At 42.0% G+C, this 24,536-nt stretch overlaps 1 protein-coding gene across 1 annotated transcript in view; it reads right to left on the bottom strand.

The window, feature by feature from the left end:
* The window catches only part of SLC26A8 (solute carrier family 26 member 8), a 181,841-nt gene that overhangs the window by 25,356 nt on the left and 131,949 nt on the right, over positions 1–24,536 (bottom strand). Inside the window, exons 12-17 of the mRNA XM_030221729.1 lie at positions 20,528–20,634; positions 19,937–20,006; positions 18,056–18,148; positions 17,818–17,961; positions 13,385–13,816; positions 3,855–3,909 (exon numbers count right to left, since the gene is read on the bottom strand). Of these exons, the coding sequence (XP_030077589.1) occupies positions 3,855–3,909; positions 13,385–13,816; positions 17,818–17,961; positions 18,056–18,148; positions 19,937–20,006; positions 20,528–20,634 (901 nt within the window). The remainder of the gene's footprint in view (positions 1–3,854; positions 3,910–13,384; positions 13,817–17,817; positions 17,962–18,055; positions 18,149–19,936; positions 20,007–20,527; positions 20,635–24,536) is intronic.

The following is a 24,536-nucleotide window of genomic DNA, read 5'->3' as shown; positions in this document are numbered from 1 at the left end:
TGAATAATTCCTCTCAGATAAACTCTTTAAAAGTTCAAATGGAGGGAATATCACTAAAGCAGACTAGTCTACAAGTTGAAAAATTGAATCGGCAACAAGCTCAGATCTCCGGAGATCGTCTATTAATCCATAGAAAAATTGAAAATATGGAAAATTACTCAAGAAATCTGAACTTGCGAATATTAAACTTTCCAAGATCTCAATTTGTGTCTCCTAAAGACATGTTCGCTAAATTTTTGAAGGAAATATATAAATATTCTGAACAAACAATTCCCCCAATCCAAAAAATCTACTACTTGGATGTGAAGACTCCTCCATTACAGGAAAATTCTGCACAGGATATACCATCTGAAACGCTAGACTTGACAAACTTTCTAGAACAGTCGAAGGATAATACAGAGACTAGAGCAACCCTGATAGTATCTTTTGTTTTTCTACAAGATAAAGAATCTTTATTGAGACTTTATTTTAAAAACTTGTGTCCTGAATTTAAAGGAAGCAAGGTTTCTGTATTCCCAGACATTGCTCGATGGACCCAACAAAGATGGAAAAAATTCCTGCTTATGAAACAAGAATCATTAAATATTGGAGCAGTCTTCCAATTACGTTTTCCATGTAAATGTGTATTGATACTTAAAGAGAAGAAATATGTGTTTTTCGAGCCAGACCAATTGAGGTCATTCCTTGATATGAAGCGAGACTAGGTCTAAATCCAGATAAATGTGTCCTATATAATTATGGATAACCACTGCTTGTTTTCTTTTAATTTGATAGTCTTTTAGCACCAACTTCCTTTGGTATTATTATATCTTGAATCCCTCAATTTGTGGACTATAATAACCAACTGAATATATATTTCTGTTTGTAAAAATTTATCTATTAAGTTAGAACATTTTTTCCTAGATTGGTGTATCTTATCAAAGAGTTATTCTTTGTGTATTTCATATTAAAATGATAAATAAAAAAATTAATTAAACCTCTCACTAAATTGGCAGAAGAAGGGATTATGTCTTACACCAGTACAAAGAACTTACAGCACAAGAGGCCAAATTGACCCGATAGAATTATGGCAACAGATTTATGACAATGAATGGAAAGCGCGAACAGATTCAACTCATTACCTCTCTGACTGGGATGATAGATGTAGTAGGGTATTAGACGAAATTGCTCCCCTTAGTACAAGAATTTCACGAAGATATAATGTTATCCATTGGTTCAATGATGAACTAAAAAAACTCAAAACACTAACCATAAAATTCGAACGAGCATAGAAAAAAATCTAAGGATGAGCATACACTTAATGCATGGAAACAAACACAAAGAAAATACAAATATACAATAAGATGAACTAAAAGATCCTATTACAAATCTAAAATAGGACCAGAGTACAAAGATCTGAAGAAATTATTTCATTTAGTAAACAAGTTACTAGACACCACTCAAATCGCAACAAATAACACAGACATCCCATCTGCAGATGAAATTGCCAACTACTTCAGGGAAAAAATAATAAATGTATGTAATACACTTCCTCAACACACCATTGATTTTGTTAACTTCATCAATGTTCTGAATCCAAACTATGAAGAATACCCAGCTGACCGTTACTGGACTAAATTTGCTCTGATCACTGTTGAATCTGTTACCCAAGCAATTCGGAAATTCTCCAATAAACATTGTAAATTGGATGCTTGCCCCAGCTACCTACTTAAATCTGCCCCCAATTGCTTCATTGATGACCTTACATCTTATCTAAATTACATACTCCAACAGGATCTCTTCCCCGAAGAACATGGCAAAATCCTACTTACCCCAGTACCTAAAGACACAAAGAAAAAAATCGAACTACCTTACCAATTATCACCCAGTTGCATCCATCCCACTAGTAGTAAAATTGATGGAGAGCATGGTGTCCAAACAACTAATGGAATATATGGATAAGATCTCATTATTACATGAATCACAGTTAGGATTCCGCCCCTTCTATAGCACGGAAACTGTACTAGTCACTCTTCTAGCTAAATTCAAACATGAAATTGCCATAGATAAAAGTATATTCCTCCTCCAATTCGACATGTCAAGCGCATTCGACATGATAAACCACAGTATACTTTTGGGTTTACTTGTACACCTCGGGATTGGAGGTAATATACTTAATTGGATCAAGGGTTTCTTAACCACCAAAACATACCAAGTTAAATCAAAAACAAACATTTCATTACCGTGGAACGCACATTGTGGAGTACCTCAAGGTTCCCCATTATCACCAATACTCTTCAATATAATGATGTCCCCTTTGGCCAACTTCTTATCCAGTCAAAGACTTCACTCGTTCATTTATGCAGACGATGTCACAATTTATATCCCCTTCAGACATGACCTTTCTGAAATCTCCAATGAAATCACGCACTGTCTGAATATCATGGATTCATGGGCTAACTCATTTCAACTGAAACTAAACACCGAAAAAACACATTGTCTTATCCTCTCATTCCCATACAATAATTATTAACCCACAACCCTAAGCACTCCTGTTTATTCTCTTCCTATTTCTGATAGCCTCAAAATCTTAGGTGTTACTATTGAAAGCCATCTTACATTTGAGAGCCAAGTTAACTCCATTATAAAGAAGATGTTTCATTCTATGTGGAAACTTAAAAGGATAAGACCTTACTTCCCGAGGGAAATATTCCGTAACTTGATACAATCAATGGTTCTGAGCCACACAGATTACTGCAATGGATTATATGCGGGATGTAATGTACAGTTTATGAAGAAACTCCAGACAGCCCAAAACACAGCTGCCAGGCTGATTTTCAATAAAACACGATTTGATAGCGCTAAACCTCTCTGATTAAAACTGCACTGGCTCCCAATCAAGGAATGCATTACCTTCAAAATCTGCTCTTTGGTCCACAAGATTGTCTACGGTGATGCCCCAGGATATATGATTGAGTTGATAGATCTTCCGACCAGAACCAGAGCGTCACGTACTTATTTGAACCTCCACTATCCAAGCTGCATTGGACTCAGATACAAATCAATCTATGCATCCAATTTTTCTTACTTAAATACACAAATGTGGAATGCAGTACCAAAGAGTGTGAAAGCGATTCACGACCATCAAAACTTCAGGCGATCATTAAAGACCTATCTGTTTTGCAAGGTCTACCCTACCGGCACTACTTAAATGCCTCAACTCTGCAATGCATCAATATCTTACATCACATTGGACATTATTATTTAAATCTGTTTATTGGCGTAAGGTTCAAGGTTACATACAAAATATTGCAACAAGAAAGCATTAACAACATCATCAACAATTACCAGTTCCTCTGCCGTTGCCATTCCATTTCTTTTTATGCCCTTACACCCCACCCTCTGCACCCTCCCTCATTTCTTCTACTCGCGTTTCAAGTTGAAATGTGTATTAATATCAAGTCTTTGAGAGATACATCTGACAGCATGAACACATAGAAGGGCCAAAATAGGCCTGTGCGTTAGAACAAAATGTGCCAATCCCTCCTCAAAAAACAGTTAACATTTCCCCTCCCCCCTCCCCTTCCCCTCTCCTCCCCCCAAAGCCTCCCCCAAACTCTTCCCTTTCTCACCTCTGTCGCCGTGCCATTTGCTACATCTAACTGTGCCATCACATTGGACATTATATATTCCTTTATTTCCTTGTCCCTTTTTGTACCTGTTTACTCTAACCTTACCTAACCCTTATTTTAAATTGTATTTAACATCTACCGGACCTGGCGATCACCTTTACGGTATTATGTAAGCCACATTGAGCCTGCTAATGAGTGGGAAAATGTGGGATATAAATGTTACAAATAAATAAATATACTTACGATTACAGCCAGCTATGAGAATTTTAATTTCAATTTCCTCAAAGGTATACCAGACCTGTTGAGGAAAATCAAGATATAACAGGAACTCAGTGGAGAAGCAGGTACAAGCACCTACAGTGGGGGAAATAAGTATTTGATCCCTTGCTGATTTTGTAAGTTTGCCCACTGACAAAGACATGAGCAGCCCATAATTGAAGGGTAGGTTACTGGTAACAGTGAGAGATAGCACATCACAAATTAAATCCGGAAAATCACATTGTGGAAAGTATATGAATTTATTTGCATTCTGCAGAGGGAAATAAGTATTTAATCCCTCTGGCAAACAAGACCTAATACTTGGTGGCAAAACCCTTGTTGGCAAGCACAGCGGTCAGACGTCTTCTGTAGTTGATGATGAGGTTTGCACACATGTCAGGAGGAATTTTGGTCCACTCCTCTTTGCAGATCATCTCTAAATCATTAAGAGTTCTGGGCTGTCGCTTGGCAACTCGCAGCTTCAGCTCCCTCCATAAGTTTTCAATGGGATTAAGGTCTGGTAACTGGCTAGGCCACTCCATGACCCTAATGTGCTTCTTCCTGAGCCACTCCTTTGTTGCCTTGGCTGTATGTTTTGGGTCATTGTCGTGCTGGAAGACCCAGCCACGACCCATTTTTAAGGCCCTGGCGGAGGGAAGGAGGTTGTCACTCAGAATTGTACGGTACATGGCCCCATCCATTCTCCCATTGATGCGGTGAAGTAGTCCTGTGCCCTTAGCAGAGAAACACCCCCAAAACATAACATTTCCACCTCCATGCTTGACAGTGGGGACGGTGTTCTTTGGGTCATAGGCAGCATTTCTCTTCCTCCAAACACGGCGAGTTGAGTTCATGCCAAAGAGCTCAATTTTTGTCTCATCTGACCACAGCACCTTCTCCCAATCACTCTCGGCATCATCCAGGTGTTCACTGGCAAACTTCAGACGGGCCGTCACATGTGCCTTCCGGAGCAGGGGGACCTTGCGGGCACTGCAGGATTGCAATCCGTTATGTCGTAATGTGTTACCAATGGTTTTCGTGGTGACAGTGGTCCCAGCTGCCTTGAGATCATTGACAAGTTCCCCCCTTGTAGTTGTAGGCTGATTTCTAACCTTCCTCATGATCAAGGATACCCCACGAGGTGAGATTTTGCGTGGAGCCCCAGATCTTTGTCGATTGACAGTCATTTTGTACTTCTTCCATTTTCTTACTATGGCACCAACAGTTGTCTCCTTCTCGCCCAGCGTCTTACTGATGGTTTTGTAGCCCATTCCAGCCTTGTGCAGGTGTATGATCTTGTCCCTGACATCCTTAGACAGCTCCTTGCTCTTGGCCATTTTGTAGAGGTTAGAGTCTGACTGATTCACTGAGTCTGTGGACAGGTGTCTTTCATACAGGTGACCATTGCCGACAGCTGTCTGTCATGCAGGTAACGAGTTGATTTGGAGCATCTACCTGGTCTGTAGGGGCCAGATCTCTTACTGGTTGGTGGGGGATCAAATACTTATTTCCCTCTGCAGAATGCAAATAAATTCATATACTTTCCACAATGTGATTTTCCAGATTTAATTTGTGATGTGCTATCTCTCACTGTTACCAATAACCTACCCTTCAATTATGGGCTGCTCATGTCTTTGTCAGTGGGCAAACTTACAAAATCAGCAAGGGATCAAATACTTATTTCCCCCACTGTATATAACATTGTTAATGCTTTGAGGGATTAACTAGATTCCCAATGCCTGCAAACTCAGTAAAATATCTCCTATCTTCCCAAATTAATGTGCAGTCATTACAGTTCTACACCTGATGGGGTCTACTACTACTAATCTTTTCTATAGCGCTACTAGCTGTACACATCATATGCAGGTACTTTCTCTGTCCCTAGAGGGCTCACAATCTAAGTTTCTGTATCTGGGACAATGGAGAGTTAAGTGACTTGCCCAAGGTCACAAGGAGCTGCAGTGGGAATCAAACCCAGGTTGCCAGGATCAAAGCCTGCTCATAGCTATCAGCAATGTCATTGTTCATACCCTCTATTCAAGTTTCTACGCTCGAGTAATAACCTCTCCGTACTACAAATGTTTCATCCGTTAAGTCATACACCATGAAGATGTAAAATTGGCCTTTTATCCCATGTGTGTGGGTATTGTATTTCTGTCACACCCTCTTCCCAAGGGCCTTGTAGATTCAGAGGTTTTCCTAAATGTACTGTAAAATTAGAACTAGTGTTTAGCGGGAACATTTCTGCAGAGGCGTTGCTAGGTACTGTAATGTAGAACCCCTCATTGTCCATATTGGTTCTCACACACAGCCTTAGATATGTTGTACCTTGCTGACCAGCATCCAACTGTTAAATTTCTCAGGCCAGCCTCTCCATTTCACTAGACATTTTTTGCTCTGACACCTTCCTTTTACTTCTAAAACTTTTTCAATATGGTAGACCCTGTCAGTGTCAGTATTGATTTTTAAGAGTTCTTCAGAGTAAAAAGAACCTTCCACGGCTTCCCCATTGTAATCCTGCATCTTGTAAACAGGCTTCTGCAATCTGTTTAACACATCTGTTATTATAACTATCTCATTGGTCCACGTTTATTTGTATCCATTTTGAAAAGTACCTTTTATTTTCGACAGTCTTATGTGATCGCCTTTTGCTAAATGTTTTATGGCCATTTCTAGTTCCACATTCCCTCTATAGATCATTTTCCAGACCTGCAGAGAATTCAGGTGTCACGTCGATAGGTCTACCCTATATGGTTCTGTGAAAACTCTGATTACAGCTACATAGCAAGGCATGCAATACATCTACATAGCGAAAAGTGTTGTATGACGTGAAGTACCGCCATATTTTAAAATTTTGTGTTCGGTTAAAGTTCTCTACCATGGCTGCTTTTACATCATTGTTGGACACAAAATGGCAGATTCCTTTTCTTTTCAGTAGTGTCTGTACAGGTTTATTTAAAATCTCGTTACCATTAACTGTTTGTATTTGCATACACCCTAAACTAAATACCTTTTCAAAGGCTTCCACCACATCACGAGTAGCTTTTGTTTTTAGACACATGGCCTAAACATATTTCGATAAGATGTCCATAATCATCAGTATGTATTTATAGCCATACATAAAAGAACACAGAGTTGACAGATCCACCAAGTCCGCTTGCCACCGAGTGTCCACCTCTGAAACTACGGTTTTGTTTCTTTGTAACATAGTAGATGACGGCAGAAAAAGACCTGCACGGTCCATCCAGTCTGCCCAACAAGATAACTCATATGTGCTACTTTTTGTGTATACCCTACTTTGATTTGTACCTGTGCTCTTCAGGGCACAGACCATATAAGTCTGCCCAGCACTATCCCTGCCTCCCAACCACCAGCCCTGCCTCCCAACCACCGGCTCTGGCATCTTCTTCTCACTTCCTCTCTATCCCCTCCATCCCTGTCCAACATTTCTCCTCTTCTGTCCTTCACTCCATCCATGTCCAGTGATTCTCCTTTGCCCCCTATCCTTCCATCCATGTCCAGCAACTCTAGTCTCCCCTGCCCAGCAATTCTCCTGTCCCCTTCCCTCCATGTCCAGTGATTTCTCATCTCCCCTGCCCTCCCCTCCATGTCCAGTGACTCGCCCCAGGCCCCACCTGCCCCCCCCTTTTCAGTTCTCGAGTTCTGGTTCCAGCCCCAGCCCCACCTGCCCGCCCTCTTATCCCCCATCACCCTTTCAAGTCGCAGTGGCAGCAGTAAAACCAACTGCTGCCACTGCGACTTGAAAACGAATGCAAGCAGGTCAGTGTAAGGTATAAGAGTCTTGCCCACTAAGACATTCTTTGACCTGTTTTAGAAACATTTCCATTAGTTTACTCACCAGTGAGGTCAGACTAACAGGACTGTAATTCCCAACCTTCTCCTTACTTCCGCTCATGTGCAGAGGGACCACATCCACTCTTCTCCAGTCTTCCAGGACCACTCCAGACTCTAAGGAAGTATTGAGGAGCTCAGACAGTGGAGCTGCCAGAACTTCTCTGAGTTCCTTGAGTAAACTCGGATGTACCTCATCAGGCCCCATCGTTTGTCTACTTTTAGTTTAACTAACTTCTCACGAACATAGTCTTCTGAGAATCGGTCCTGGTCTACCATACATCCATCCCTATTAGCATTTGTTTTTTGTGGTCGTACCCCCTACCTTTCATGTGTATTAATTCAGAACATGAATAATTGTTAAGCAGTTCAGCTTTATCCTTATTAGCTTCTACATATTCCTCCCCCCTCAGCTTTGAGCCTCGCAATGCTATTATGGCACTTCCTCCTGTCACTTACATATCTGAAAAATGTCTTGTCCCCCAATTTTACCATAGCGGCTATCTTTTCTTCCATTTGCCTCTTTGCTTTCCTGACATCTTTTCCAGTTACTTTTGCCTGTCTTCCTCTTTGTGAGTTGTCTTGTAATATATGAAGGCTAACCTTCTTTCCCTTACCTTTTCAGCTACTTCATTTTAGAACCAGAGCGGCCTTCTTTTCCTCTAACTTTTATGTAATTTTCTAACATAAAGGTTTGTCACCTTTAAAATAGCTCCTTTCAGTTTTGCCCACTGATGTTCTACTTCCTTCAGTTCTTTCCATCTAACTCACTCTTCTTTGAGAAATTCCCCCTCTCCTCCTGTGTCTTAATATTGAACCACACCGTTTGGTGATCACTAGATGCCAAATGATCTCCCACTGTAATATCAGACACATTCTCCCTGTTTGTAAGCACCAGGTCTAGAATAACTCCATCCTGCGTTGGTTCTGTTACCCACTGCTGGAAAAATTCTTCCTGTAGAGCATCCAAGATCCCTTTGCTTTTAATATGCAAGACATCAATTGGAGTGCCCCTACTGCGGTGTTAGGGGCACTCCAATTGATGTCTTGCATATTAAAATCACCTATCAGTAGTACGTCCGCTTTCCTAGCTATCTTGTGAATGTCTTCAATTAAATCTCTGTCCATTTCTTCTGACTGTGAAAGTGACCTGTATCTTCGCCATTTAGGCACAAGCTTGTACCTAACCACTGTGAGGAATATGAGGGTGAGAGGGAGAATGAAGGCACATTGAGGATCGAGGAGGCTTGAGAGGGAGGGAGACTGGGTAATGTAGAAAAATGCTGTCACTTGCTTTCAGTGAAATACAGGGTAAGAGCTAGGCCTCTAAAAATCATAAGACATTTTACTATAATGAAAGCTGAATGAAGTAATTGAAAGAAGATAGAGGTAGGGGGAATCTGCTCTATAAACAACAGCTGGACTGGCACTAGCAAGAAAGTCACAGGCAAGGATGTTTTGGCTAGTAGAAGATAGCAGTGGGTCAGATGCAAGTAGGGCAAGAATATCCAGGGGGGCTGAAGGGAACGTAATGACATGTGAAGTCATTAATTCACAGATGTTGATATCTAGAAGGTACTTGGAAGCATGTCACATCATTTGTATCAAAGATGTTGCTACTTAGAGCTTGGGAACATGTGAAGTCATTGTTATCAACTGATAATAGGCAAAGACTGCTGGTGAGAAAGTGAGGGTCCATAGGAATGAATGGTACAAGAAATGTATAAAAAGGCAGTCTGCTAGGGTATGGGGGCAGAAGACAGAAGAGAGATGACTGACTGCACTTGCTGTGTGTCGCGGAGCGCTGCTCCATCATTTTCCAGATATGAATGCCTAATGCCTGTATTGCCGTTGGTAAGTTGCTAATAAACTATGTCCTTATATTCACTGAATCCTGGGTGTCCTTCTGATTATGGAGCTTGTTAGTACTCAGACTGTGTAAAACAGTCTGAGAAGATACGAGGTCAGAGTAATTAATCATTTAGAGGGAACACGCAGTTATTTACAGTAGAGAAAGGAAGGAGTCTTTTCCCCTGGGGAATTGGAGAAAAGGAAAAGACTACAAGTCCCAGCAGCCCCTGAGTAGGTCCCATGGTAGAAACAGGGAGTTCAATCCCCAACAGCCTCCAGAGGAGGTCAGAAGAAGGGCAACAGAAGGGAGTTGGAAAAACCTGTCCCAGAGAGCCAGGATGAGGGAAGGAGCTCTGAACCTGCCCAATTGAGCAAATGGAGAGCAGCTGAGCAATGGGTGTGGGGAGGAACCTATGGACTGGCAAGGGGAAGAAAAGGGGGAGGAACTAGAGCAAGGGGAGCCGATGGGAGATTGCTGCTCTGACTAAACTGGAAGGAAAGGAGGTGAAACAGGAGAGGGCTGTTTGGGAGGAGAGCCTGGTAGAAGAAGGGAAAATGTGGCTATCCCATGAGGGGAGCTGAGAGAACAGGTTTACCACAGAAGGGTCATGCGGGTGGTGGTCAGGGTATAATGCTGGCCTGGTTGGGGAGGGACCCTTGCCACTCTCCCTAGGTTGATTTCTTTTGAAGGAAGAGAGGAGGAGTGGTGGTTTTGGGCATAACTGCTATACATGAACTGCTGGGAGTTTGAACCCTTTCTGAACTGCTGTGTTTGGGGAATTGTTTTGCATAACGAATTGATTCGAATCATGAATTGGACATCACTACTCTGGAGAGCTGAGACCTTTTAATATTCTGTGTGTTGCTATTTTATTATTTTTAGCCAGTGTGCAGTTGACTTTTTACAAACAGAACTCCGTTATGCAAGATCTGTGGTTAATCTGTTATAACTATGCCATACTTTGTATTGTTATTTGAATATTGTTACTGCTGTAGTTGCCTATTGCTCATGTTTGATCTATCCTTACTGTACACCGCCTTGAGTGAATTCCTTCAAAAAGGTGGTAAATAAATCCTAATAAATAAAATAAAAATAACTGCTTACGTGAACTGCTGGGGAATTTGAACCCTTTTTGATCTACCGTGTTTGGAGAATTACTTTGCATAACTGCTATACATGAACTGCTGGGAGTTTGAACCCTTTCTGAACTGCTGTGTTTGGGGAATTATTTTGCCTAACTGCTCACATGAACTGCTGGGGAGGGTTTGAACCCTTTCTGGAGCTACCGTGTTTGGAGAATTACTTTGCATACCTGCTATACATGAACTTCTAGGAGTTTGAGCTTCTTTGTTTGAAGAATTGCTTTATATGAACTGCTGAGATTTTGGAACCTTTCTGGTTTTTTTTGTTTTGTTTGAATACTATGCTGTTGAACAGCTATGCTTCTTGAGAAATGCTGTGGTGGGAACTACCTTTGGAGGAGCAGTTGACACAAAGGGATTACAATAAAGTGTATAATGATCTGACCTTGTGGATTGCCGTGTGCTCTTTAGCAGTGGATTACAGCACACAGCTCAGCTAAAGGGCCGAGGGACTCGAGTCTCCCGGTGCAGGATACTTTTCCAGGAGTCTCCCGGTGGTGGAGACCTTACACCACACATACATGTATATACTGGGTTACGCTAGTATTCTATAAAGGAAGTAGGTGGTACCTACTTTCTTTTATAAAATAGGATCCTAATAAGTGCCCTCTAATCACGTAAATCAAGGTGCCCTTTTATAGACTTGCCCTCACAGTGCCCCAAGTCATAGGAGCCAACGTTTCAAAATTATTAGGGGTGCTGAGCCCAATGGAAATAATCCCTCCCTGGACACATACAAGGAATTTTTCCAATATTGGGGGTGCTCAAGCACCCACAGCACCCACAGAGTCGGCTCCAATGCCCCAAGTGATGCTGCTCTTTTTTTACAATATTCTTTTATAAAATTGGTTTCTTCTGATGTGTGTTTTTGGCAGTACTAGGGTCTTTTTGAACACAAGGATTTAAACATCTGTTTCCCACCTAGACACCCTATACCAGTGATGGTGAACCTTTCAGAGACCGAGTGCCCAAACAGCAACCCAAAATCTAATTATTTATCGCGAAGTGCTGGTACTAATTATGGGCGGGGTCACCACATATGACTCCACCCCTATGATAGCCACACCCACTTACACCAGCCATGGCGCATATAAACAGACATCATTGAAAATATTATACTAGTACAGGAGAAAAAAATAACATGATTTTCTTTCATTATAAATCATTTCTGTAAGTTGTTACAGCTCCAGTATACCCAGTGCAAAATAAGACAGCAGATGTGAATTCTCAAATTGGACATATTCCAAACACTAAAATGAAAATAAAATGATTTTTTCTACCTTTGTTGTCTAGTGATTTTGTTTTTCTATCCATATTGGTCCTAGTCGCTGATTCTGCTGCTCTCTATCTGTTCTCTTAACTCCATTTCCAGGGCTTCCTTTCCATTTATTTCTTTACTTTCCTCCTTTCTTCTTCATTTCTTGCCCTCCATCCATGTCCAGCAACCCTCCTCTCCCCTCCAGCCACAAAAGTCCAGCCACCCTCCTCACCCCTCCAGCCGCCCATGTCCAGCCACCCTCCTCTCCCCTCCAGCTGCCAATGTCCAGCCACCCTCCTCTCTCCCCTGCCCTCCCCTCCAGCCACCCTCCTCTCTAGCCACCCATGCCCAGCCACCCTCCTCTCCCCCCCTGCCCTCCCAGCGGCAGGCCTCCCTCCCACCCAGCACCAGGCAGGCAGGCCTCCCTCACACCCAGCACCAGGCCACCCAGCACTCCCACCCACCCAGCACCAGGCCTCCCACCCAGCACCAAGCCTCCCTACCTCCCACCCAGCACCAGGCCTCCCAGCACCAGGCCTGCCACCCAGCACCAGGTCTGCCACCCACCCAGCACCAGGCACCCCTGCCTCCCACCCAGCACCAGGCACCAGGCCACCCACCCAGCACCAGGCCAGCACCAGGCCATCCACCCACCCAGCACTCCCACCCAAGCACCAGGCCTGCCTCCCACCCACCCAGCACCAGGCCACCCAGCACCAGGCACCAGGCCACCCACCCGGCGTCAAGCATTCCTTCCTCCCTCCCACCCGGCACCAGCCCACCCGGCCTCCATCCCTCCCTCTGAGCAGGAAATTTAAAAGTCTTCCCTTGTCGGGGTTAAGGCAGCGTCAGCAGTAACAGTGAAAAGCGTGCTGCTGGTTCGGCGTGCCTTCAGCCTTCCGTCTCTCAAACTCTGGTCCCGTCCTCATTTCCTGTTAGGGCGGGACCAGAGCTTGAGAGGCGGAAGGCGCGCCGAACCAGCAGCACGCTTTTCACTGCTATTGCTGACACGGCGTTAACAGCGACAAGGGAAGACTTTTAAATTTCCTGCTCGGAGGGAGGGATGGAGGCCATGCGGGCTGGTGCCGGGTGGGAGGGAGGAAGGAAGGAATGCTTGACGCCGGGTGGGTAGGAGGGAGGGCTGGAAAGGGCTGAGGCGACGGGCGGCGCGCGTGCCAACAGAGAGGGCTCTGCGTGCCCTCTCTGGCACGCGTGCCATAGGTTCACCATCACTGCCCTATGCAATGTTATCCTCTTAACATAGGACTGCATCTCATCAATTTATAATCATTGTGCTATTATTAGTTACTGACTAAAGCATTCATCTTGGCAGGGTTACAGCTAATATTAATCTAGTTACATCGTACACTTTTCTCAATCATGGAAATAACACATAAAAGATGAAATATACCTCACTGAGTAGTCTTGCAGCTTCTGAATCTATGAAATTTACCAGTGTGAAGTCTAGGATTATAGTATGTAGTTGTGATGACCTCTTTAGTTCAAATGGATGTATTGGATGGGCTTTTGAACTTTCTCCATGCAGCTGTGATGGAGGCAGTACTGGAGAAACATTTCTTGACCAGGACGAAGGTGTAGATGTGCCTGGCTTATTTAGCCAAGGAGTGCTTTTGTACTGTGAAGGAAGGTATCTATTAGGCCCCTCTCTGTACTCTCCACTCTCAAGTATATTAGCCATGGCTGTGGGCCAAAGGTGAGGGTGAGTGAAATCCACTTGATTATTTGATCGTAATATTAATCCACTTCTTGTGCCAGGTGTGTTTACTCCAGGAACAGCATTCTCACTTGGCATTCTCCTCCTAAGATATTCTGCAAGGGGTATCTATAAAAGGTCATTTTAAGATAAAGAGTTATATTTTTAAAAGTTTAAACAAAAGTTACACATCTAAAATCTGCACTAAAAAGCCTTTTCACAAAAGCATATTAATGTATTAATGTATCTACATCTACATTAATAACAATATACATGTTCATGTTATTGTTAATGCAAAAACCAAAACCAAACTCAAACTTTAACATATGACCTGCAATCTTTTATTTTTCAACAGGACCTGGAACTGGTTAGAAAAACTGCATTAAAGCACTTACAAACCCCATTTTATGGGAAAAAAAAGTACTAGTCTTTCCAGATGTCACTAAACAGACTCAGGCTAGAAGGAAAGAGTTTTTGGCATTAAGATCCGCCTCATTAGCTTTGGGAGCCTCTTTTAATCTCAATTACCCATGTAAATGCAATGTGAAATATCTAGGGGTTAAATATGTATTTTTTGTTTCTGAGCACCTGAAACAGTTTATTACACAGAAAAAGGTTTTATAATTTATGTTGGAGTTTAGTAGGTCTGATTAGCCTTGGAAAAAGAGACTAATGAAAAAGTAAAAATGCACGGTATATACTGTTAAGCCTTTACCTCTTATTTTTGGAAGATATTTGAAACTAATCTCCTGAGTAGTATTGTTCCAGCCCCCTTAATTTGGGGTCTAATACAAGTTGATAATCTATATTTTCCTTATTTAATTCTTTTTTTTCTTTAGAGAAAATTGCCTGTAACCTGTTAAACTGCTTTACTTGTTCAAGATATATTCTTGTAAATTAATGAAAATGATAAATAAAGAATTAAAAAAAAACAAAACATATGACCTGCATCACATGCAGATTTGTGCAAAATAGCTTATGATTATTAAACAGATTAATGTAAATTCTACTAATACCATGTGATGTTTGATAACCCTCTTGTTAATGCAAAAAGTTAACTTTTAATGTAAGTATCAGCAGGCTAATGTTTTTGCCAGTGTCTCTGCTAGATCTCCCCTTTGTGTTTAAAGAGTCCATAGTGGCCCAAAGTAACACTTCTGGTCCTTTAAAAAAAAGAGGACGGGCTGGGGATTACTTTAGACCACAGATAGAACTGTGTGTTTAATGTCTGGTTGGGCAGGAGAGGAGCTTCAGAAGGGTTTTCAGCCCTGCTACTATTTATTACTTTATGGCCAGGCAGACAAGGGATTTAGATCAGTTGTTGGCCCCACAATTTAATTTTGCATCCAGTGGATGTCAAGGGGATTGGTGGCCACATTTAGTCTTGCTCTGCCAGCATCTAGATTTCACTACCCAAGTTAGGCATCTAGAACTGATTTCAGTGTGAAGCATCTAATTTTTCCCTCCAGTGTGTCCCAGCCCCTGACTACATCCACAGCTGAGGCACCTAAATTTAGGAACCATGATTCAAGGGACCTTAATAAAGGTGCACAGAGATAGTACATTTTTACATTGGGACAGTGCCAACAAACAGCATAGCTCCTTTTATTTTTACTTATTGTACATTATAAGCTTAATACACCAATTTCTGTAGTTTAAGGAATGTTTTTTGCTGTTATGCTACATATCCTTGTCACATGTATCTCTGATACGACTTGTGTATTGTAAGGAATATGCCGAAAGGAAGAGGGACCCCAGCTACCCACCGGCGAAAAGAGAGCCGGAGGGTAGGAGGGAAGACCCTAGGGTTGCTCAGATTTTGCCCAAGAGGGACATACCAATAAGAAACTACAACTCCCAGAAAGCCCCAGGAGAACCCAGGGTAAGGAGAAATAGGGTGCAGAACCAAGAAGCTCCAGAAGGGGGCTACCCGAAAAGGGGAAAAGCTGAGTCACCTCCCTGGTGGAGGAGGTGGCTGAACCGGTGGCAGGAGAAGGAAAAGCAACCTATCAGAGTTAATGAAGAAAAGTGTAATCAGCTGGAAAAGGGGTGGGGTGAGGAGAAAATGGACTGGGCTCCTGAAGGAGAGGAGAGGAATGAACCAGAGGCAATGGAGCAAGAGGAGGCAGAGCTGGTCTTAGACGAACCCATGGAGCTCTTGGCTATGGCTCAGCCAGCACTCGAGGTATAGGGGAGAAGGCCTGGGTCAAGCGGGAGGAGGTCAGGAGAATAGAGACTGACCTAGAGGGTGGGACCCAAGGCTTTGAGCCCGCGCAAAGCCTGACTTTATTGAACTGTGCTGAGAGAAGCCTGGCTGTACTTGGACTGTGTTTAAAACAGCCTGACTTAATTGAACTGTGCTGAGAGAAGCCAGGCTGTACTGGGACTGTGTTTAAAACCGCCTGACTTAATTGAACTGTGCTGAGAGAAGCCAGGCTGTACTGGGACTGTGTTTAAAACCGCCTGACTTAATTGAACTGTGCTGAGAGAAGCCAGGCTGTACTGGGACTGTGTTTAAAACCGCCTGACTTAATTGAACTGTGCTGAGAGAAGCCAGGCTGTACTGGGACTGTGTTTAAAACCGCCGAGTAGCTGTTGAAGAAAGGGGGTCGGGTTGCAAATCCCAAAAACAGGCCCAAGAAAAAAGAAGAAACACATAAAGAGGAAAACAGAGAGCTCCGTGCTGGTGGTGAGGAGGCTGCTCGGACTCAGCCAGTAGGAGCATTGTTTACAGTATATTCATTTTACTATAAAAGATACAGTGCAAAGTTTCAGTTATTTTCAAAAGTGTTTCTTCCATTCTTTGCATATTGGAAAATCCTTTTGAATATATGAATCAGAAAAGCTAAACATATAGCGATATCAAACTATAGGGAAGCCTAGCTGGCTGAGAATGAGTACTAGCAATTAAGATTTTTGAACAGAAGTATACCAGTACTATTTACTTTTTTAACAAACTTGGGGGCTGATGCAGAAAGCAACCACAGGCTAAACGTGGGTTGTAAGCGCCAAGCAATGCACAGAGTAATTGTACGTGGGAGTTAGCTTACATGGGAAGACACAGAGCAGGTTGTATTAAATGTATGATAACAAGCTAATTAAGGTATTTTGCACAATGCAGAGAGTACACCAGCCACTTTTGACACATGCACAACGGGAGAATCTTTCTGCGAAGGTCTAGGGTAGAGTAGAAAGATTTGTGGAGAGGATTTCTTGTCAAACTTTCTCTTTTAGGTTTTGATTTTGTCTCGTTATGCAACTGGAGGGAAGCCTGTGCAAGCTGTAAGGCAGATGGTAAGTAACAAACATGTTCGCATGTCCAAACAGAACTGAAAGTGATAGCATGCATCAGCATCTGTTCTTCTGCGCCTAAATATGAGGCTCTCAAAAATTTCTAGCACAAACAATTTGTGTAAGACTCATATTTAGGTGCAGAGCAACAAGCGCTGATGTGCTGATACTTTCGTTTTTGTTTTGGACATGCACAGAAGAACCTGTGCTTACTGCAAAATCTTGCGCACATGCATCTGGCATATTCCCCCCACATTTGCCACAGGTTTGCATGCTGCAGTATTATGCTCACAGTAGAAGCCACATGCTCAGACGTCTGTGTGTAGCTCTACTGTGAGGGCCTTGGAGTCTGGAGTTGGATGACTGGTACATGGATGGAGGATGCTGTGGAATGGGGTCTATGTGATTAATGTGGAAGGTTGATTGCTGGGAAGATCAAGAATTAAATGAATGAGAGATGGAAGTTACTTGGTGCAAGATTTGTGATTTGTCTGGTTGCTGTGAGGGGAGAAGACTACAGAACAACACTGACAGGACTATCCTAATACAAAACTTCTTTTCCAGCCATTTTCACCTGGGAACTGATTGTTGAATCTGATTTTTCATTCTGAGTGGCGTTACCAACACCAGTATGAAGTGAATTGAGATAGGAATCTGGAAGCTCTTTTGCAAATGGGTTGTTGTGATTTTACCATGACAGAAAAGAACATTACTTTTAAACCAAGATATAATCTTAGTCTCAGTTTCATTGTGCAGAATATCTGTTGTCTTTCAGAATGAAGTTCTCTGAAACTGAGTAACATGCATGTGTGGGACAGCAAAATGAGGAAGGGTCTAACCGTGAGCTGAAGATCAGTCTTAGAACAGAGATTGCAGCACCCAGAGAGCTCATTGTCTGCTTCTTGCCCTTGGCAGCCTGATAGGTCCAGTTTCATTAGTGCTCGAATTTTACATTCCTCTATAATTTCTGGATCTACTGCTAACTGCAGAAGACAGAATAATCACATTTTATCATTAACAGAATTGACTTCAGTGTAATTGTTCACAATTCTGGATGATAAGACAAACAGCCTTTACCATTCTCACTAACATATCTTGGAAAGTCTCCATATTTCCAAAATAGATGGAGGTGCTGCACTGAAAAATCTTCACACCATTGATCTCCAAAGCCTGAAAGTGAAAAACTGTGCCAGTGAGTGAGGAAGGCAGTTTACAGAGGCTCAGCATACTTATAATGATTAGGTTAGATTTTAATACTTGCTTTTTTCAAATCCAAGCTCAAAGTGAATTATATATTCAGGTACAATTAGTAGATTCATTCCCAAAAGGGCTTACAATTTAAGTTGTCTATAAGGCAATAGAGAATTTTCAAGAAAAAAGAATTTATTTTTTGTGGTCAAAAAGTTCAGATGTTCCCTGATGTGGCTCACACCACACAGCTAAGAAGGATTTACAGCTCCTCCCTTTCACATGCAGATTTGTAAAGCTTGTTTGGGCCAGCTATTTACAGGAAAAAATTAAGGGAGTTCTCTCCTTAATTGCTCTTCCCCCTCCAAAATGAAAAGAAATAAAGATTCATCCTTGCATCAATGTAAAATCATTTGCAAGGTGCACCACTGAGGTTTTTGGGGTTCTGTTAAATTCTGAGTGGGTAAAGATTGGTGTTATCATTGATTGATTTTTCCCACATTAGCTGGTGGTGCAAATATTGTATATTTCAGAAAAGGCACTACATCAGCAGATCCTTTTCTAAAATACTATTGGAATTACACACATCCTGACTTGGGTGTATCAATTCTGAATTTGTATGTTCAATCTAAAACGGGCCTTAAAATCTATGACCATTGTCTAAGCAGGACCATTTGTATTACTTACATCTATGCAGTATGTTTTATATACCTTTTTTTAATGTATTTTTCCTATTAAAACAATATCAGAAGAGTAAATACACTCGCCAATACAAAAATCAAGCCCTATCTTAAGCATTCCAACATTTCCAGGAAAAGTAAAAATTGGGTATATGTGTCAGAGAAACCTACAGTTTCTCTTCTGCAGGAAATACTAGAATGGTTATCAAAGCGGCCCTGTTGGGTGGCCTGCACTTGGATACTGCCTGACTGTTCAGCTTCCTTTGGTATGAACAGAGATGTCAGATGAACCACTTCATTCTTACATGACACACTATCCCCTCATAGTAACATTGTAAATGATGGTAGATGAAGACCTGTCTACCCAACAATTTGGCCGCAGTATAGCTTAATCATCTATTAGGTGAAGTTATCATACAGAACAATGTGCCATTATACCCATCTCTATACTATACAGGGTGGATTAGCCTCAGAGTCACACAGGTGCAATACCTGAAAGCTACTGACTTTTGGATTCTTATCCAGAATTAAGTTATAAATACAAATGTATGGACCATAGAAGTTTCTCTGCAATGCCATCTTTTTGCTTAAACTGGACATGGTACATTAAATTATACATCGGGAAACTGTCAATATATGTTCACAATTGTAATACTGCACAAAAGTAATGGATATTGAAGCAACCAGACTGGATCAACTTGCTAAGTCAGATCCACACTGAGTTGCAACTGGCTCTGTGTTGTTTCAGTTTCTATCTGTGCTGTTGCAAACATATATATCAACCATTTAGGTATGGCACATTAGCACTCTAAAACTTTCAAGAAATAATTTTAAAAACCATAGAACTGTAGGCAAAATGGTAAAGCAAATTAGAGAGTGAGTAGCAGCATATAAAACAGTGGAATAAAAAATAGTTTAGATGTGTCTAAATTCCTATTTTATGAAACTAAACTTGCCCCCTTTTCTTTGTCAGGTCTGAAATGCAGGATATAAGACTAATAGGTCAACTGGTCAATAATTATAACTGAAGAAGGAAAGAGTGGAAAAGCAGGAGAGCTAAAACATTAATTAACTTTGGTCTGTCTTGTACCTCTTCATATTCAGCAACACTCATGTAAATATTAGTTTTTGGGATTTGGCCCAGGGTCAAAATCTTCATTCTGAAAATAGAAAAAATTGTTATGTTTGTTTTCAGGTACTTAGGGGTCCTTTTACTAAGCTGCGGTAAAAAATGGCCTGCGGTAGTGTAGGCAAATGTTTTGGGTGCATGCTGGGCCAGTTTTTACCACATCTTCAAAAAAGGGCTTTTTTTAATGGGACGGGAAAAGGGCATTTGGTAAAATTGAAACCATCGCGTGCCTAAAACCGGCCTGAGCCCTTAATGCCACCCATTGATCTAGCAGTAAGGTCTTATGCACTACACACGTAGTGACCAGTCGGCACATGCCAACTGCCGATTACCACCAGAAATGCCGTCCGTGAGAGGAAATAAATAAATAAATCATCCAGGCATTAAGGGTAAGCGGCAAATCTGAAATTACCAGCAAATCTGAAGTTACTAGCCTGGCGGTAGTCTCATTTTGGCATGCGCTGCACACGCATAGAGCCTAACGCGTCTTTGTAAAAGGGCCCCTTAATGCTTGCTCTTCAAATACTCACTTTTTTAATAGCAGAACTGTACCTGTGTGTCCTGATGCCGACTGTTAAAATGGAAAACCCAATAGCCACTGCTAAACCCAGATCCAGTCCGAGCAATATACAGGCTGCAAATGTGCAAAGCCAGATAGCCTTTTGGTGAAAAGACAGCAGGAGGAAAAAGCAGAATAAGGCAGTTAAGAAGCAGCAGATAATGAGAGAAAGGGAGAAGTGAAATAGGAGGAGATAAATGTAATAAAAAATATGGATAGGAATTGGAGAAGAAACAGGAGAACAGGAGAGAAGGAAGATACAATTAGTTTTAGAAGGTGAAAATGTTCCTTAACTTAAACTACAAGGGCTCATTCGCTTACATTCTATTTGACCTACGGGAGGTGAATATTGGAAAATATATGGGTTTTGCTGAATGGTATCTGTTACAAAAGGAGACAGTCACAGACCTTGGTACAAAGATGAGAATATGTAGTGTGGCCTAAAACATCATACTTGTTTTAGGCCACAGTACCTGGGTGGATTTGTTCAAAAAAGGCGGTAAATAAATTCTAATAAATACATATTTATTTGTTACATTTGTATCCCACATTTTCCCACCTATTTGCAGGCTCAATGTGGCTTACATAGTACCGTAAAGGCGATCCCCAAGTCCAGTATGGAAACAAATACAATTTGATGTTAGGCCGGGTAGGTTGGTATATTCAGGTACATAGAGATCAAGGGTAGGAAGGAATATATAGAGGGGCATAATCAAACGCGAATGCCCATCTCCATGGGCATCTATCTCCAAGAACGGGTACGTGAAGGGGCGGGACAAACCGTATTTTCGAAAAAAATGGGCGTCCATCTTTTTTCCGATAATACGGTTTGTGCCAGCCAAATGCATCAGATTTGAGCTGGGCAGTTTCGTTTTTCAGTGATAATGGAAACCGAAGGCGACCAGCTCAAAAACAGCCAACTCCGAGGCATTGGGTTGTGGGAGGGGCCAGGATTCATAGTGCACTGGTCCCCCTCACATGCCGGGACACCAACCGGGCACCCTAAGGGGCATTTGTAACAATTACAAAAGACGTTAACTACCTTTGAAGTCCATAGCTCCCTTCCCTTGGGTGCTGAGCCCCCTAAATCCCCCCCAAAACCCACTCCCCAGAACTCTACACCATTACCATAGCACTTATGGCTGAAGGGGGGCAGCTAGATGTGGGTACAGTGGGTTTTGGGGGCGGTTTGGAGCGCTCCCATTTACCACCACAAGTGTGACAGGTGGGGGGGATGGGCCTGGGTCCACCTGGTTGAAGTCCACTGCACCCACTAACAACTGCTCCACGGACCTGCATACTGCTGCGATGGAGCTGGGTATGACATTTGAGGCTGGCATACAGGCTGGAAAAAAAAAGTTTTTAAAGTTGTTTTTTTTGGGTGAGAGGGGGTTAGTGACCACTGGGGGAGTCAGGGGTGGTCATCCCCGATTCCCTCCGGTGGTCATCTGGTCATTTAGGGCACTTTTTTGGGACTTGTTCATGAAAAAAAAAAGGTCCAAAAAAAGTGACCCAAATTCTTTTTTCAATTATCGGCCAAGGACGCCCATCTCTCCTTGGCCGATAACCAAGCCCCAGTCCCGCCTTCACCACGCCTCCAACACACCCCCGTCAACTTTGGCCATTTACGTGACAGATTGCAGTTGAAGACGCCCAAAATCAGCTTTCGATTATACCGATTTGGGCGCCCACGGGAGAAAGACGCCCATCTCCTGATTTGGGTCAAAATATGGGCATCTTTCTCTTTCGAAAATAAGCTGGATAGTGTCCAGTACAGTCTAAGGTTTTGCTGTGTTGCAGAGTTGATGCATCTAATTTATGTCGGTGGGGAATGCTTTTCTGAATAAGTAGGTCTTTAATGATCTCCTGAAGTTTAGATGGTCGTAGATTAAGTACATACGTAATGCCACACTGGGAAAAGACCAAGGGTCCATCGAGCCCAGCATCCTGTCCACGACAGCGGCCAATCCAGGCCAAGGGCACCTGGCAAGCTTCCCAAACGTACAAACATTCTATACATGTTATTCCCGGAATTGTGGATTTTTCCCAAGTCCATTTAGTAGTGGTTTATGGACTTCTCCTTTAGGAAACCGTCTAACCCCCTTTTAAACTCTGCCAAGCTAACTGCCTTCACCAAGTTCTCCGGCAACGAATTCCAGAGTTTAATTACACGTTGGGTGAAGAAACATTTTCTCCAATTTGTTTTAAATGTACTACACTGTAGTTTTATCGCATGCCCCCTAGTCCTAGTATTTTTGGAAAGCGTGAACAAACGCTTCACATCCACCTGTTCCACTCCACTCATTATTTTATATACTTCTATCATGTCTCCCCTCAGCCGTCTCTTCTCCAAGCTGAAAAGCCCTAGCCTCCTTAGTCTTTCTTCATAGGGAAGCTAGGGCTTGTTTTCACAGACTTTGAATCTCAAAGGAGGAAGAGCAAGCATAGGTATGCACTTTTTGTGTAAAGGTATCTCAGTTGTGGTGAGAGGGATTTTTGTTGTTGCAGTTTTAGAAGGGGATAAAGACTAATTTTTCAATGTGTTTGTGGCTGAGGGGTTACTGATGGTTGAAGGGTTGGTTTTGGGTAGTATGGACTGATGAAATGTTGTACATTGTTATATTTTTATGGTATGCTATATCTTGTTCTTAGGAGTTTTGTTTAGATTTTATATTTATTGACATTTTGAAATATTTATAAATATCTACTTATTACAGAAATCTTGATAAGGGGATAGAACATATTCAAATAAACAAATCAAACATTAAGTACAATGCAAAAGTTGAGAACATCCCAATCATTTTGAGGCAGTGGGTAAAGAATAATTCTAAGAAATCAAATACTATTTTAACTTTCACTCTGCAAGTGAAGGAATGCCAGATGGTTCAGATTATTTTGAAAGTCTAGCTTGCCGAGCTAAAGGTTAGAAAGGTCAGTGAGAAATGAAACTCTGTCCCTTGTGATTGATGGATTGCCAATGCTAGCTACCACATCTGTATACTATTATAAGCCAGGCATATTGCAGGCAATTTAAAAGGATTAGGCTGAAATGCTGTTTAGTTAGATTCTAAATAATTCTAGATATAAATGAGTTAGATTTTAGAAGTTCTTAATATGTAGATATGGCTTATAAGGGATACTGATTCTGCTTACTTTAGAATATGCTGTATTCTGTGTAAATTAATAAGTTTTGTTTCTGTGTAGAATGTCTGTTAAATTCTGTATTACTCTTTGTCTGACGTTTCAAGCAAGGACTGCAGTGAAGAGGTCAAACATGTGTTTTGACTTATCTGCAGTTCTGGCTGGTTTGATGTATGGAGCTGATAGGTGAAAAGAGGTCAGGACTAGTCAGCTCTCTTCTCCTTGATTAATTATAGGTAAAATGTAGGAATGGTCCTGGAAGTAATAACAAGCTATGCCATTAAGTAAGACTGGCCCTTGACCCCTTTAATGAATGCCAGAGTTTAGTTAGTATGAACCAGACTAGGAATATGAGAATAATAAATGTCAGATTGGCCCCTTCGCCCCTCAATGAACCTAAGTTAATCATAATAAAATGTAAGAGACTGGAGCCCAAATGTCTGGTGTGAGGGGCCCAGGTCACAGGTCAGTTTAGGATGTCTGGAACCTATGTAACTGATATTTGTATAGAGCTGATTGGTTGAGGCAAGGTAATCAATCTATTCCTTAACCAATTGGAAAGTAAGGGGGGCTAGGCTAGGAGGGGGCTTAGAACTGTATATAAGAGGGAGTAGAAGCAGCTTACGGCAGAAGGAACAGACAAAAGAAAGAGAGCAGAAGGAACAGACAGAGGGAGAGATAGCAGAAGGAGAGAAGCAGCTGAGACAGAAGCCACAAAGACACAGAGAGCTGAGAAGAGAAGAAGAGACTTAATGCTGATGTTCTACTTTGTTTGCTGGCAAATAAAGAAGATTTCTCTCTCATTTTGATGTGTGCTGTTTGACTCCTGAAGTACCACAGATTCTGCTAACAATAGGGGTA

Source organism: Microcaecilia unicolor, chromosome 12 (genome assembly GCF_901765095.1).
Source record: "Microcaecilia unicolor chromosome 12, aMicUni1.1, whole genome shotgun sequence".
In the NCBI taxonomy this organism is placed as follows: domain Eukaryota; kingdom Metazoa; phylum Chordata; class Amphibia; order Gymnophiona; family Siphonopidae; genus Microcaecilia; species Microcaecilia unicolor.
The sequence above is the reverse complement of the archived record's forward strand: the minus strand, read 5'-3'. Positions and strand labels throughout refer to the sequence as shown.